Genomic DNA, 15,826 nt, shown 5'->3' on the forward strand with positions numbered 1-15,826 from the left:
TTGCTTTGCAAATGAGGTTACGTGACAAGCATTTTAAACCCATAAGTTAACAGCATTATATGAGATAATGTAAAAAAATTTTACAGATAAATGTCACAGTAACGCCCTGAATGATCAGGACACTGACTATTACATCTTCGTTGCATGGAATGTAAACACAGACATCTCCAGTAACATACTACTACATTATACCGTAGTCTAAAAAAGTTTTAAAAAATGCTATAAAGGCAGAGCAATGACAAAAAACACTGTGCATAAGAATACCGCGGTTTCATAAACACTTAAATTCATTTTACATTAATGACCTCTAAAATCCTTATGAGCGAAATAAGAAGTTAAAGTGTGTTAAAATAAGTGTAACACTGAATAAATGAATGAACACACACTGTGTGAGTCTACGCTTCTTTGCTTTAATTTTGAAATACAATGAGATATGAAAATCAATGAAATAATGATCATTTTACCTCAACGTGATACTGCGACGTCTCCTGCATGATAAAATTGGAGTTGGAGTATTTTTTCCTCTGCTCTGTTGATAAGAACAAAAAAATAAATTTACATTTCAGAAAGTAAAAACCTCCTCGGTGCTGCTTGCGATCCTGCTGTATATATGTACACCTATATAAACAACATTGACCTCAACTCCACAGGTCGACCCTTTTAGCGGAGTGAACAGCTGAAAGGACGCATTAAAGCTGAGAACAGCAGGAGGGCAATAAGGAAGTGACAAAGAATCGTAATGTATGCTCCTTTTACTTTTTCCATGAGGTCAACTGCTAATCCCAATGTTAACTACACTGTTCAGATATATTGCACGCTTTCTAAAATAAAGTTTTCATCCTTATGATTTTCGACTATATTTTAAGGTAAAGGAATAGATCTGCAGCTGCTCGCTGCCTGAGGGCAAGTAACACGAGATCAGAGCTATGTGAGAAATTCATAATTAAGTGTGAAATCAGAGGATACTTGAGTATTAATTCACTGTGCTCCATATTAAAATATTTTGGCCGAGCTGGGATTAAATCTTCGTCAGATCCAGCGCACCGTTCAGAGGCACAGATTTACTGGAGGGTCAAAGATCAGTGACAGCGTCACACTTCCTCATCTTTACCTTTCAGCTGGTTAAAAGCTGTAAAAATCAGACTGAAGTACAGTTTCCACACCTTAAAGTTCTGTAGTAGTGAGACGGCTGAAACGATTACCGCTACAACTGGAGAACTATTCCTGAAGGCTTAAACTTAAAGAAATAACAGCAAATTATAACTTAATAGCCTAAGACTTTTGCACACTGCTGCAATAGGAACAACTGCATTCAATACAGTAAGGAAAAAGGTCACGTTCAGGCTTGTTTTAAGACACGCTTGATAAGCCTTTACAAATACTTGAAACTAAATCTAAACCCACCATTAATGCTTCCTTATTCACAAAACAGTCAAATTCTACAGTGCAGACACTGTAGAATTACAGATTACAGATTAGGAAGCTCTAGGTTTCATCTACACATCTGGCCCATTTGTCACAAAAATTTTTTCATACATAAAAATAAGTTCCAAGCAAAAACTATTTGAGACAATAAGCTCAGTAAAGCTCAATAAACACGATGAGAGCTGCAGATTAGGGTGCGTTACACGTTTTGAGAAAAATGTAATGATAAAAACATAAATCACAGCAGCTTAAAAAAAACCAAAACAAAACCAAAAAACATTTAACCTTTTCAAAGCCTAGGTTCAACATGCAGTGATCCATATCAAATGTCCGATGCACAAAAACACTGAAACTCATGTCACCATTGTGTTAGCGTGATGCATGTGCTGCATGCACTGCGTGTGCTGTTGGCTCAAGGCTTTCTTTTTGAACAGGCTGATTACAAATGAGTGTGCCAGTGTGCTCATTGACCCATTTACCAGTTGAATAGTCTGCAGGTAACAATTACGGTTAAATGAGAGCATGGCTCAATCAACTCCATTGCTAGATATCAACTCGCTCTGTGTCCCCAGTCCCCTACCCAACAAAATCAACACGCTTATGTCACGCAGATTTTCTATTCGTACAGACATAGTTCTGTTCATGTGCTTTACAGCAACACAAAGCCACTCTGTTTGCCTAGCACTTACCAAAATGTGCAATAATGCTTTAAATGACATTCTAATATTCGATATTCCAATTCATTGTGGTAATGAACATGCTTCTTAGAGTCCTACATGTTTGCCTGTGATGAAACAAGACCTCTAAAGGGGACAATTTTAGAGCCAGCGCAACCGCTGCCCAAACAATGCAAGCATTTCTCTTTCCTCTTCCAGCCATTTCCTCTCTGCTTGGCTCCTCACAGGTGAAACACAAGCGTCGGGTGTCGATCTGAAAGACGAGCTCCCCCCATGTCTTATTAATGACTGACATTTATGCCAGTCAATTCACAGTGCCACGGCAGCTTACAATAACAGCCACTTAGCAGGCAGATGGGCAAATCCTCAGAGGTCTGAAGAGTCAATGACCAGTGACAAACATGGCTCCCTGGCAGATTATCAAACCAATACATGACCCAGGTCAATCGGACAATCCTATACTGGGAAACTATTAAACATATTTAATGGGATTCAATCCAAAACCAACAAAACTGGTGATTATCTGAGTAGCAGACAAAGAATTTTGAATCAGTTTGACTAATAATGAAAAATTGCATCATCACAATTATATATCTAGTCAATCACCAACACCTTGATGGCAAAACTTTGTGATTTCTTTCTAACTGTGCCACCGCCCTTTAGATACGGAAGTTTCCGGCTGCGTCAACAAAGACTTGACCATATGTTGCTAGCAAGGACCACATCAACACCTCTCACAGCCTGACACCACTAACCAAAAGAAGAGACACTAAATGCAGTGGATCAATCGCAGAGATTCAACTGAATTACAAAACAACACAGACATTCAAGAAAAGCAACAGAGCAGGAAAACATCAATTCGAACCTGTTGATTTAGTCCCACCCAAGAAAAAGTTTACCTGTGATCCTCAACCCAAAACTTCCCGAGAAACTTATTATAGCTGCCAGGTGATTTTCAAGTCCGCAGATGATGAGTCCTAAGTGGCGTCTTTCTGCTTTACCCCAAAGCTGCTGCTGCTGCTGATAACAGATCAAGTGGGAGGACCTGTGCATCATTTGCATTCGTTTTTCTGCTGGACTGCACTGTGTGAATGGTAGGGTGGTTTGCATATGGGAGATTGTTATAATTTAACTAATGTACGTGTGTTTATTTAGCATAGTGTGAACAACCATCCTACACTGACCTACCAAATATCTAGCACTGTCATGGTTGGTGTTCAGTATTTTCCACTGTTGCCTCTTGGGGTTAAAAAGGATGGGCACGTGGCTGTCACCCTGCAGTGAGACGGTAGTGGTGACCATCTGCCAAACAACACAAGCTCATCACACGTACGGTGGGATACTTCACAAAGATTGCTAGAGTGGGAGTTTCCTGTGGATATTTGGATGATTTACGGCTCCGATATGTCACACAGACAACGAGGTGCACAGTCAGAAGTTTTGGGAACATCTTGCATCCCTACAATAGCGTCATCTGCCATTTCAGGCGATTCTAAATTTGGCCATGCAGGAAAGTGGGTTGTTCTGCTGTAGCTCGGCGTAGGTTTCTATCTGTGCCTACTATGTTGTGAAATAGTTCTTTATGTTGACAGTGTGGAAGGAGGTGTTGGCAGGAACCAGTGAGCTAATGTCTGAGGCAACGAGGGGAGGACCGGAGGCCTGAGTCCGCCTTTTCCTTTTCACTTTTCAATGTGCCCTTTATTCACCTGCAAGACATGGCCACCTCACCCTGTTCCAACCACACGTTAAAAACTGCCACACCCTGCAGTGTAAGCGAATTTCAGTGACACACACCCTAAGACAAGCATGCAACAGCTAAAATAAAAAGTCACTTCATGCCAGTACTGGATTACTGAGTTTAATAGCACTTACTACCGATTGGTAATGCAGCCCAACAATGCAAATGGGACACTAAAATAACAAGCATATCCCTGAATTCAAAGAATGTGACTAAGTGCAGATACACACACACTGGCATACATACAGTCCAGTGAGGACTACACCTGCGGCAACATGCCACAGAGTGAGTTTCCGGACACAGTCATTTGCAAAGCAAATGGAAAATTGTTGTGATTTGTGTCAGTAACAGGGCTAATCCACACAGATTGACTAGGAACAGTTTGGAAAGGTATCTAATTAAGAAAATACAGCTAAAGCTGTAAATCCTTAAAAATTGGTCACAAATCTATAGTTTCATTTTTAAGTAAACCAAGCAATGTGAAAAAAAAGTATAGAGCATTTGGGATCTATTTTCAGTAACAGATTCTTGCAAGAAAGTAAGCAAATTCTCAATACTAAACATCTAATTCCCCGACACGTAAGAGTGTCCAAACTCTTCAATGACAAGCTGTAAACTGTAGCTAGCCTGCTGTGAGTCATGCCACAGAAATAAGGGCATGTCGCAACAAAGTTCTGGAAACAAGCGAACAACAAAATGATCTTTCAGGAACAAACAGCGCAACACCTCAACCTACTTCCATGAAGCCACTTACCATAGAGGGCCTTGGCGCTGAGCTTGCTGTCCGATCTGGCCACTCCACTGAAATGACAAGAAGAGGGTACAGGGTTACGCAGCATGCCCTTCATCTTCTGACCCGCACCTCACGATAGTTAAGTGTCACAAACCCTTTTGCATGCACAGAAAAAAATACGAGCTATATACAGAGAGGAGACTGGCCAGCACTGGATGAGATTAGCCTGAGATTCTGAGCATATGGATCAGGGAGAGGGAGAGAGGGAGAGTGGAAGAGGGAGGGGGGGGGGGGGGGGGTGTAGGGCACAGGGGAAGGCTGGAGCCAGAGACCCAGGCAAAACAAACAATTTTCAACAGAGCGGCTCTGTACCCAAAGTCCCTGACCCACACCACCTTCCACACACTGGGTTAGTGATTTTCTCTTGCCTGTGTGAGAGTAACCCAGCAGCATTAGCTAACACACTGAAAGGTAAACATCCAGAGGGGAAGCAGCAGGAATGTGACACTCACTTGGCTTGCTTCAGCGGAGATCCCTGGTGATTCATGATTTAAGGCATCTACCTGAATGAAGAAAATGACAGACAGAGTGAGAGAAGAGAAGGAGGAGAAGGGAAAATATTTTACCCTACAATAAGCATGTGTCATGTCTTAAAAACAGCTCAGACATTTTTCCAAGCAGAGATTCCTCGCACTCCACTTTGAGCTCATTTATAATCCAAAGGGTAAAGGCTCATAAATCTATATAACTACATTATCAAGGTTGCAGATCCAGTATGCAAAGCGTACTCTGCTGCACACTCTGTTTTTTCACTGTAGAGAGCCAGGTGTTTGGCCTGTACTGCTAAGAGTCTGGGGGCTGATCTGGGACAATGGCAGGCAGCAGGCTGACGTACTCTGTGTAATTAGATCCAACATGTTGAAGACTATATCTGCATAGCTGCAATTAATTAACTCGGTTGGTTTTTACATCCACATTGATAATTGTCAGAGTCCCGAAGGACGCAGCGTGTAACAGAGCACTGCATCTAAATCTGAGAGATCAGTGGGAGCAGAAAACGAGCGAAAACAACTGTCACACACCTTTCAGCCTGGAGACTTTAACCTGTCTATCAAGCCATTCACAACAAGGTTATATAATGTGAGCCACAACAAACACTGTGATTGAACCAGTGACTGTACAGGTGACTTTTTTTATAGTCACTGGCATGAACACGTTATCACACTAGAGATTTTGCAAGGACTTATAAGGATTTCAGCTACATTGCAGACCATAAATAGATTAAACCTAAATGCCATTACAGTAATTTTTTTTATCAATGCATGAACCACTAATAACCGTGAGTTGAACGCAACACTGAATTCTCAGCTGGAGTGACTTTTAGACTCCAAATATCACTTTAAGCAGCCAGTTCAGTTTGTATCCTCAAACAGGGATGAGCGTTTAGAAGGAATTTCAACTTTTCTACAACGACACAAACTGTGGGAAACTGACACTGAGATACTCGGAGGCATTGGGCGTGCTTCCCACAACAGGTATAAACATTCCAGTATCTTTCTTTTTTAAACAAACTGTTCTGACATTTCCTCGTGTCATGCCTTACCTCCTTCCTGAAGTCAAAACTGTTATGTCGTCCTAACAAGCACTACTCTACGCTACTTATCTACAACCTATAGCAGTTACATGTGTACGGGTGCGGTCTGAAAAGCTTATCTCGTTGGCCGATCATAAACTTAATCTTATTTACGGATAATCTCTTCAGATCTTTTGAAACAAAGAGGGGGCAATTCATAAAAGCAGTTTAGCCAACCACAGTCATACTTATTATAAGTTAAAATATGGTTATGTCCACGATGGGGCCACCTCCTCGCTGAAGATTACCACAACAAAGAGTCACATGAGCAAAGGGAAAAAAAGAAAAGAAAAGGCTATATTTACTTTAGTAAGCCTGCCCAAAAGATAGACTTCCTCTTTCCGCCCTTATCACTCTGGCCATCCTCCGTCAGTGCTATTGTTCACGGTTCTGGCCTGTTGCCAGGTTTCAGGATGGAGGTGAAGCCAAAGCAGTACAGGTAGGGTGTCAAGTGCTGTGAACTTGATGGCAAGAGGCCACCTGCTCACCTCCGCTTACTGACATTTATTGTGTGTATTGCTGAATAATGACAACCCTTTACTCAGAGGAAATTACACTGAATGACAGCAACAATTACGTACTAAACAAGGAGCCCTCTGAGAGCAAAAACCTCCACCCAGGCAGATCACTCACTGAGCAGTATTTAACTTTAAGGAAATAGTAATGCATTTTACATTTGATTATTAATTTGGTTCTTTTAAACATACATTTCTATATACATCAATAAAAACAAGTGCCAAGTGCAGAATTTTGTTTTTTGCCTCACTGGAACTTATTTTAACACGCTTATTATTTTTGCGGCTAAGTACATTTCTTAGTCAATTTAGTAATAAATAGCAAGTTAAGAAAATTGAATAAAAAAAAATCTAATAATTCAGGAACATTGTACATGTATTCAAGCTGCTATGTATTGAATCAGTCATAACCTGTTACTGTAATGTACATAGCAAAGCCAAAATAAAACAAATGTTGACAATACAAACAAAAGCAGTAGAATTTCAAGTAGTTTTACATGACGTGTAAGGTGATACTTAGAAGCTCCTTATATCATTGTTGACCTTCAGAGGTCAGAGGTTAAATGTGAAGTTATATTTTAAATCTTCATACCCTACTTTGACAACACAATAAGAATAAATGTTTCTAAGGCTTTTTGCCAATTTTCAACCAACAAATCATTATGTTGACCTCAAAGACCTTGGTGGATCTCAGCCAAAACATAATGGATTGCTAACATGAGCCCACTCTACACCTCTACAAAGTTTTATTAAAATTCATTCAAAACATTTCAGGCTATTATGTTTACAGACAAAATGGCACGCACGCATGCAAATACAACCACAAACATAACCCCCTTGGCCGGGTTAATAAGAAGCAGAGGATGCTCGTGTTTTTTCTTTTAAATCTACTAATTTAAGAAGAAAAAAAAAGAACAACAATATCAGGCTGGTTAAATTTCATATTTGAGAGAATTAGGTCCGATATCGAATTGCTTTCTTTGACAAAAAGTTATCTGAGTGTGAGTCCCGACTCAGCAAAGCTCTGCCTTATAGTACAGTCTCATATTTTAGATTTGTGGTATAATTGTTTTTGGATTGAAAACTGTCTGTCAGCATGCTAACAAATACAAACCCACAAACTCACATAAAGGTTTAACACTGAAGGTTAATTCAAATCTATGTGCGTGCATATTTCAAAGTGGATTTTCTCCAGGAACGTGCATAATTATGAAAACCTCAATATTTCTTTGCTCATAGTACGCCACATACGGTTTGGACTAAATAAACAAAGGTTTCTTTAGTGCAGGATTTGCAGAAAAGGCAATAGCTACAATAAAATACAGAAACGTTCTACAAGAGGCTATTTCAGTTGCAGTAGGCAGAAATTTAAAAAGACAAAGTAAAGGTCTGCTGGCCTTCACTCTCTGTTCTAAGCCTGGCATATCCACACGCATGAAATCTCTCGGGGTTCTCACACCCCAGGAGACTGCAGCTCCTTAAGTTACTTTAAACGACAGCTCTAAAACAAACAACATATAAAAAGCATTCCAGCTCCAAGCAACACTGCAAACGCCCCACAACACACCTGAAGCTGCACAAATGAGTCACAGCCTCATTACTGTGACATAATCAGCACATGCTCATTAGCTGCCTCTTGTATAAGGAACACTTGTTTTGAAGACTGATGTCAAATGAGTCCGACTACAACAGATGTGCTTATTTTAAAAACATCAACGCTACAAAGTTAGAAAACCTTATATAGTAAGTGCTGCATCAATGATCTCTTATAAGTGCCATTACATTGACCCATGGTCTTGAAAAACAATCTCATTAGTGATAACAGTTCCTTGCTTTTTTGTAACTCGCTCACACTGTTATGATAGCTGGAAGTAACTTTTATAAAGACTGTGACTCTCATATTAGTAGCTATTACTTCTCTTTTGGTGATTAATGTGCAGCATATTAGGAGGTTACTCCTACACCCATTAATCTGGAATTAAACCATGATCCTTTGACAATCGAGTTAAATGCTGCAATTAAAACGGTTGGTGAAATCAGATGTAAACTAGGGCAGCGACGTGTACTTTTCTGCTCTGTTGCAAGCAAAGCAAATACATGCACGCTCAAAAACATGAAGTGATAGCTTTGTGCAAAATGCATCTAAAATATATCAAATCAAAGTGTTGTTAATTCAAATAATTCTTCATTGAGGAAAATGTGCTTGGTATAAACTGGATGTGTGCTAATTGAGCAAATTTCATTTGACCAGACTCCATTAAATGTAACACTTTACAATGTACTGTGTGAAATTACATAGGAAAATCTACATGTAATCAAATTACTTTTGATAATGCACATGCAGTACCTGATGCACTGCAAGAGTGTCAGTTATACTTCATCAGTAACAAACTTAACAAAATGTGATAACAAATTAGCTACGAGTCTTTGTCTAATAACACATTTTAATTAAAAATGCTTAGAGGTAGTGTGTGTGTGTGTGTGTGTGTGTGTGTGTATGTGTGTGTGTGTGTGTGTGTGTGTGTGTGTGTGTGTGTGTGTGTGTGTGTGTGTGTGTGTGTTTCAAAAAAACAAAACAAAACATTGACTACTACTATCTGAAGCTTATTCCTGAATTTTAATGTTTTTTAACTTATAAAGTATTTGCACACTTGCAGGTTAATATCTAGTTTTTATATCTAAATAATGAATGTTCTGTATTAGTCAGGTGATATAGATCTCAGCTGGATACAGTGGCTTTATGTGAGATTATAGACTACACTATATAATATTAAAAAATAAATCGTGTATATTATAAGCTCATTCATTAACATGTAGTCTATGCTACCAGACCACCACCATTTGTTTTCTCTGCAAAAAAATTGAAACTTTTTATTATATATATATTTTAAAACCTCAACACACCACGTCTAAAACAACAGCAAACATGACTTTTGACCACACAGGAACCAATTACTTGTTTATTATACTGCCATCTGCTTTCTTCCATGCCAGTAACTGACTGCTTCCATGAAGCCTGGTGGTTCCCATCCATTCGGTTCACATCGGTGTACACAAGGTTACACGGAGTTTATAAATGAATACGTTTAACTAATCACGCAGCGTTATTATATAAACTTAGACAAGACAAACTTAAAGGGCAAAGTTAAACTTTTACTGGCGCACAAGATCGTATGACACGACTGAAAAGCTCCAGTGTAGTCAATTTGCGATTTATGAAGCAAATACTTATTTATTTATTCGTTTTAATGTAAATTTAATGTAATGGCTTTAGACACAAACAGTTGACTAGCATATCTGTTACCCATCATTGAAACTTACTGTGAAAATTTCCGGATTGGATGCGAAAGGTGACAAACGTGGATGAAACAGCGCCTTAAACATCAGCCAGCCATCCCAACCTGCAGCTAGAAGACTAAAAGAAAACCCTCCGCTGCAAATCTCGCACTATCTCTAATCTCAGTAAACCCGCTGGACTCCAAAACTGCACACCTGTAGCACAAGAAGCTTCCAGTCGGTTCTCAGAAACTGCGCCGTTGAGAAGGTGACTCTGCAGGTAACTTTAGAGGGGCGGAGCTCCTTGGACACCTTGTTTGGAAGGTGGGTCGGTCCTTGTGTTTTTCTCAGAATCTGTCAGGATGGTGACAGTTTTGAAATATGCTGGTGGTGTAACTCCAGTCATTCGCTAAAAAAAATGTCGCCAGTCACTATTCTTTACAATATAAGTTAATGCAAATCATGTAATCGTTCGGCGCCAAACGGGAGGAGGGGGTAGTCCTTCCTTATTCTCCCGCAGTTTGATTTTAAGGGATTTAAGTGGTTAAAGGAGTAATTGTGCAAACAGTTCTTTAAAAAATGTTACTTATTCCGGTTTACCGTGGGGAAACCTTGCGCAACGGCTGGAAGCATTGTTTCAAAATATAAACGACACGTGGGATCTCACATGAGATGTCGTGGGTGACATTCAACCAATGACAGGGCAAAATAAACCGTCAACTTTACATGCATTGATTGAAACGCATTTTCCAATAAAGCTCTTCTCAGGTGGAAGCTTTTAAATTCTGCAGGTTTGTCGTTGTGCAGCAGCACAGTGACTGGTGTAAACTAGTCGAATTCGGTGGGGGGACTGAAAGAGGAGCAACAGCGTGGAACACTGCCCAGGTTTCAGTGTCACCAGCTGGTAAGAATGACCACTCTTTGTATATTGTGCTGTCCTTGCAAAGAAAACCACTAAGATAATGCAGTTCTCAGAGAGGCCTTATTTTTTGTTGACCCCCCTGAATCACCTTAGAATTCACAGCACAAAAGTCTTTGTATAAACGTTGCTGCTGACATCCAGCCAGTGTTTGTGCGTGCTTGTTGCTCAAGGACGGGCACTCTGAAATGTGGATTGTTTTGAAAGTGGTTACTCTGGAAACATTGTCCCTGTGTTTGATCATTAACTTCATCTGTTTGAAGAAAGGAGAGTCGGAAATGCCTCAAAGAACAACACTGACAAACTGCTCTGAGTGCCTGATCTGACATCTGATATGCTCAGCTGAAGTCTAAGAAGCTGGCATGCAGAATTCATATTTGATATGTGATATTTTCAGGTCACTTCAGGCTCTGTTGGCACTTAGAAATGTGATTTGTACATATGTGTGACCACGCTCCAGTTGACTTATTAAAACATCCCACAAAAAACCCCTATATTATTTATTTCAAAAATATTTTCCAAGGAAAATCATCTGGGAAGACTCAAACCTTTATCAACGCAAGTCTGCCCTCTACTGTACAAAACAGGAACACACATAAAAAAAACATTTAATATGAAAAAAAATCCCTGAGAACCTCTCAGCACAGATTAACTCATATTTTTCTATCCCTGCATTTTAACTTATATTACTTTTATAATAGGCACAACAGTCCAAATAAGTATTTACAACACAATCCAAGTGATGCTGTTAATTTGTGGTTTTCTTCTTGCAAAAAGAAATCACAGTAGACACACTGTGAAATAAGATGTAAAAAAACAACAACAACAACATGACTTCTTCATGGGCTTCTTCATGAGTGGACCCTGAAAAACAAAAACAAAAACAAAAAAAACCATATAAAAATAAGCTGTATCATTGCACATTCATTATACGCACAACCCACTCATGAAACGAGCTGCCCAACAGGAGGATTGTTAGTTTACATGGTTTTTCACACAAACTAAACCCCTCTCATACAGATTTATTCACTGATCTGCTCCTCATGCACACAATAGAGATTCCAATCAGAATAAGAGAGGGAATTATCGTCGTTGCATCTGTCCTGGGAGGAAAATTTGAGGATGTGATGACATTGCACAAGGTATACAGTATCACATGAAAGAATGCTGCCATTATCAATAATTCAGACATGTCCTAAAGGGAACCGGGGCTTATTTGTTTCATAAACAATAGCATGAACACAAAGAAAGCGCGCCAATGTGGGGGCTTTCAAAACATACGTATGAGATGCTAATGATGTCGACAAATCAACTCAATCAAAATAAATGGAGCCTAAAATGTAGGCCAGCCTCCTGTGGGAATAATGAAGTGTTTTATCTGTGCTTGACACCAGATATTGTAATTTACCAACCTATCTGTCAATTATGCTGACTTGATAAAAAAAGGTGGAGGCATAGTCGGGGTAATACAATAAAAGCCTCTTTGCCTGTCATGAATGAAGCCGTTGAGCTTGAATATAAAAGCTTTGGTTTAGTTTTGAGAAGTGAAATCATGAAAGTGAAACAAACCTGGCAAATCTGGTTAAAGTGCTGAAAGCCAAGACTCCGTCTAAACCATAGAGACTGAGTGAGACGCTGCTGATGATTACATCCGCCCTCATCACGTAGCTCTGCCACACTAGGAAGTAGACCGTCAGCAGGATGGTTGCCCCCGTCAAAAGGAGGTTGCCAAAAACATAGGTCTCGCTCTCTGTCAGGTTGCCCTTCACACCTGTAGACTCAGAGAAAAGCAATGTGTATAGACTGTCTTTGAGTTTACTGATGAATGTGTCCATTTGAAGCAGTCACATTCGTCCTTGACTACGCTCAGGCCGCACAGTGCCACAGTGGTTAGAATAGAATAGAATAGAATTCAACATAGCACTGTTGCTTCACAGAAAAAAGGTTATGGGTTCAAAAACACCAGTCAGCTCTCTGTGCTAGCCTCTTCCTCTTTGCATAACTGGTTAAGAAATTGGCTTCATGGATTGAGTATGTTTGAATTATAAGTGCATGTATTTAGTGAGAACAATGTTTACAATATTATCACATGATATGAAAACGCTATTATTTTGTTTTTAGATATCAGTATCATCACATTCAATTTACTAACATTTCTCAAAGCATATCAATAGTCATTCTGTCAATATGTATTTTCACAACCCAAGCCCTCATTTTTCACATATTTCAGTGTTTGCAAAAACTTTCAAAACCCTCTTAAGGTACAATTTGTGTCCTCCTTGCTAACTAGTAAGTGAGGATTAATAATATGAAGGACTCTCCTCTAACCTTAGCTGGATAAGCAACCATAAAACAACAAATTAATGATTATTACTTTTTTTGTTTTACTTTTATTACCTGGTTAAAAATATAATAAAATGATATATCCTCTCCTCTTTACTCACTTAAGTGATTCAGGATCTGTTACCAGGCAGATATTTGTAATTGTTAATGTTTAAACTGCATCACATTGGCTGATGTCAGCACTTTTCAGCTTAAGATAAAAAAATCCAAGCGATGATAAGAGGATTATGAAGGAAACAAACTGAGTGTAAGGGGACTACTGGAGAGTCAAAAGCACTGCATGTGGACTTTATTGTGGACTGCACTTTATTAGGTACACCAAATATCCCAACTTGACATTTATGGCATTGTTTGTTGTCATTGCTGGAAGCAGCCATTAGAAGATGGGCACAGTGTAGTCATAAAGGATCAGATGCGGTGTTTAAATGATATTCAGTTGATACTAAAGACCTTGAAGTGGAGTCCAGAGGACATTCTGTATATACAACAACCAGCAGCCTGAACCCCACTGATACATGGATGGATACATGGATGCATGTTTTCATGTTGTTTACACCAAATTCTGATCATACTATCTGAATGTCGCAGCTGAATTCAAGAACCACACCTGGCAACATTTTTTCAATTTTCTGTTGTCCAGTTTTAGTGAGCCAGTGTTGTAGCCTCAGTTTCCTGTTCTCACTTGACAGGAGCGGCACCTGATGCTGTCCTCTGCTGCTGTAGCCCCTCTGTTTTTAGGTTCAATGTGTTGTGAGATGCTCTTCTGCATGCCTTGGCTGTAACGAGTGGTGAAATCCAAGCAGTCCTCTGACCTCTGGGATCAACAAGACATTTTCTCCCAGAGAACTGCTGCTCACTCAATACTTTCTCTGTTTTGGACCACTCTCTGTAAGGTACAACTGGTGCTATTGCTGCATATGGTAAATGGACTGGTTTATAAATAGTGCCTTTCTACTCTCAAAGAACCCTCAAAGCACTTTATTTACCCATTCATATGCTGAAGCGCTTTCTATCTAATGACATATATGTACCTTTACCTCCTGACCTACAGCACACCAGCAGCCAATAAACAATCTTTGCAGTGAAGAGATGTTGCAAAGACCTAATTAATAAGCCATAAATAAAAATCTGACATAATTTTAAACGGATTTTTTTGCAATTTCCTGTTAACTAAGACCTTTGTAATAAAAAGTTACCTTATTTAGCCTTTTATAAAATCAGATTTGAAATTCTTTGAATCCAGGATCTTGTGATAATAAACCAAATCTGGTTAATCTGGTTTATCATGAGTGCGTGTAAGCGGTCGCACATGTTTTTTTTCCTTCTTGTTTACATGTTGTGCTAAAATGTAAATAGAAACTTGGAACACAAATATTTACATGTATTAAGTATATGTATCACACTTCACAGTTTAGACCTACAAATTGGATGGGTAAGATAGTTACGGGTAAGGAGTATTAAAGTAAATGTGAATTTGTGCAGGGTCCAGCATGTTTTCTATCAACCTTGCCAGCTTCAAGAAGCTGTATTAAACGTATAATAAGTAGGGCATGATAACAGCATGCTTGAAATGGTGCAACTGGCTTTTTGATCGCTTTCTTACCAATGTAGAAATGGAGAAACTCCAGAGCAGCCAGCAGGAAGAGCAGAAAGATGTCACACACCAGAGCATCGGAAGGATAAGACAGCACCAAGCCTGAGAGCAGCAGACACGGTTAGGTACATCGGAGTCTTTGGAAAAGTCGCGTGAGAGACATCACTCACTCTTTTTGATGATTAACCCGAGAGTGAAGAGGAAGTAGAAGACAAAATAGGCGGCTGTCACATGGAGCAGCAGCTGCAGAGTCACAGACGACAGCTGGGTGCAAAGTTAAGCATCACTCGTTATCAGATACTTTTCTGACTGTGGCGTGCACGTTTTAATAATAAAAAGAGAAGGATACGACACCCGCCGGCCTCCCTGCAGACACAGACACACCGAATTAGACTCGGCACAGTGGACCAAAACAGGAAGAACACCGCTGTGAAGTTTTTGTGCGTTAAATTAATACAATTTAAACGTTGTGATACGTTTACTGCTAAGGTTTGTGTTTAGCAACCATAGCAACGCGTCCACCTACCTGGTCTGGGCAGCGCCATTTTGATTTTTTTACTCTCTTTAAACTACAAACGTTAACGTCGCCGCCTGCTGGTGGGAAGATAAAACTACACTTTGGGCCTGGCCAGAAAAAAACCCCTTTATAGCTAACATATAAAATGGAAAATAAATAAAGTAAGTAAAGCAAAGTCATCTTTATCGCTGGACTGGACCCTTTTAGATCACAGGTGTTGGCTTTCAGATTAAAGCCTATGTTTGATACCACTGGTATAAACTGTATTGCTTTTTGTTTTATTGGCCCTGGTAATTTTGCTTTTTTACTGATTAATTGCTGAAACACTAACATCTACTGCATTTAACGATAGATTTAGCGATCTTAGATAGAAAAACATGTTTTTGTATGGTTTAGATATAATAAACTACTCATCAAAAAGACATGCTGAAAGGGATAGCAGAGTAGGTAGAGTTG

At 39.4% G+C, this 15,826-nt stretch overlaps 2 protein-coding genes across 3 annotated transcripts in view; both read right to left on the reverse strand.

The window, feature by feature from the left end:
• Window positions 1-10,468, reverse strand: part of eps8l2 (EPS8 signaling adaptor L2) — a 28,536-nt gene extending 18,068 nt beyond the window's left edge. Inside the window, exons 1-4 of one of the 2 annotated variants that reach the window (XM_080868174.1) lie at window positions 10,043-10,468; window positions 5,086-5,136; window positions 4,595-4,641; window positions 465-529 (exon numbers count right to left, since the gene is read on the reverse strand). In XM_080868174.1, the coding sequence (XP_080724300.1) occupies window positions 465-529; window positions 4,595-4,641; window positions 5,086-5,120 (147 nt within the window). In that variant the 5' untranslated portion in view covers window positions 5,121-5,136; window positions 10,043-10,468. Of the gene's footprint in view, window positions 1-464; window positions 530-4,594; window positions 5,031-5,085; window positions 5,137-10,042 lie in introns of those variants that run through there. The other variant, XM_080868173.1, reaches the window with a different exon arrangement.
• A 918-nt stretch (window positions 10,469-11,386) lies between these two features.
• LOC308387878 (transmembrane protein 80-like) lies at window positions 11,387-15,403 on the reverse strand. The gene is made up of 6 exons (XM_080868221.1): window positions 15,380-15,403; window positions 15,203-15,219; window positions 15,024-15,117; window positions 14,863-14,955; window positions 12,486-12,687; window positions 11,387-11,780 (listed from the first exon to the last, which is right to left on the reverse strand). The coding sequence occupies exons 1-6, from the start codon at window positions 15,396-15,398 to the stop codon at window positions 11,768-11,770; spliced, it is 438 nt and encodes a 145-aa protein (XP_080724347.1). The 5' UTR covers window positions 15,399-15,403; the 3' UTR covers window positions 11,387-11,767.
• Between the last annotated feature and the right edge of the window lie 423 nt (window positions 15,404-15,826).

The sequence above is a fragment of the Rhamphochromis sp. 'chilingali' genome, assembly GCF_963969265.1.
Source record: "Rhamphochromis sp. 'chilingali' genome assembly, chromosome: 2".
NCBI lineage: Eukaryota > Metazoa > Chordata > Actinopteri > Cichliformes > Cichlidae > Rhamphochromis > Rhamphochromis sp. 'chilingali'.

Coding starts and splice junctions, on each gene's coding strand:
- LOC308387878 (XM_080868221.1), bottom strand. Junction 14,956..15,023: donor CGGGTTAATCATCAAAAAGA/GTGAGTGATGTC, acceptor TGCTGCTCTCAG/GCTTGGTGCTGTCTTATCCT. Junction 12,688..14,862: donor GTTTCTCCATTTCTACATTG/GTAAGAAAGCGA, acceptor CTGAGTCTACAG/GTGTGAAGGGCAACCTGACA.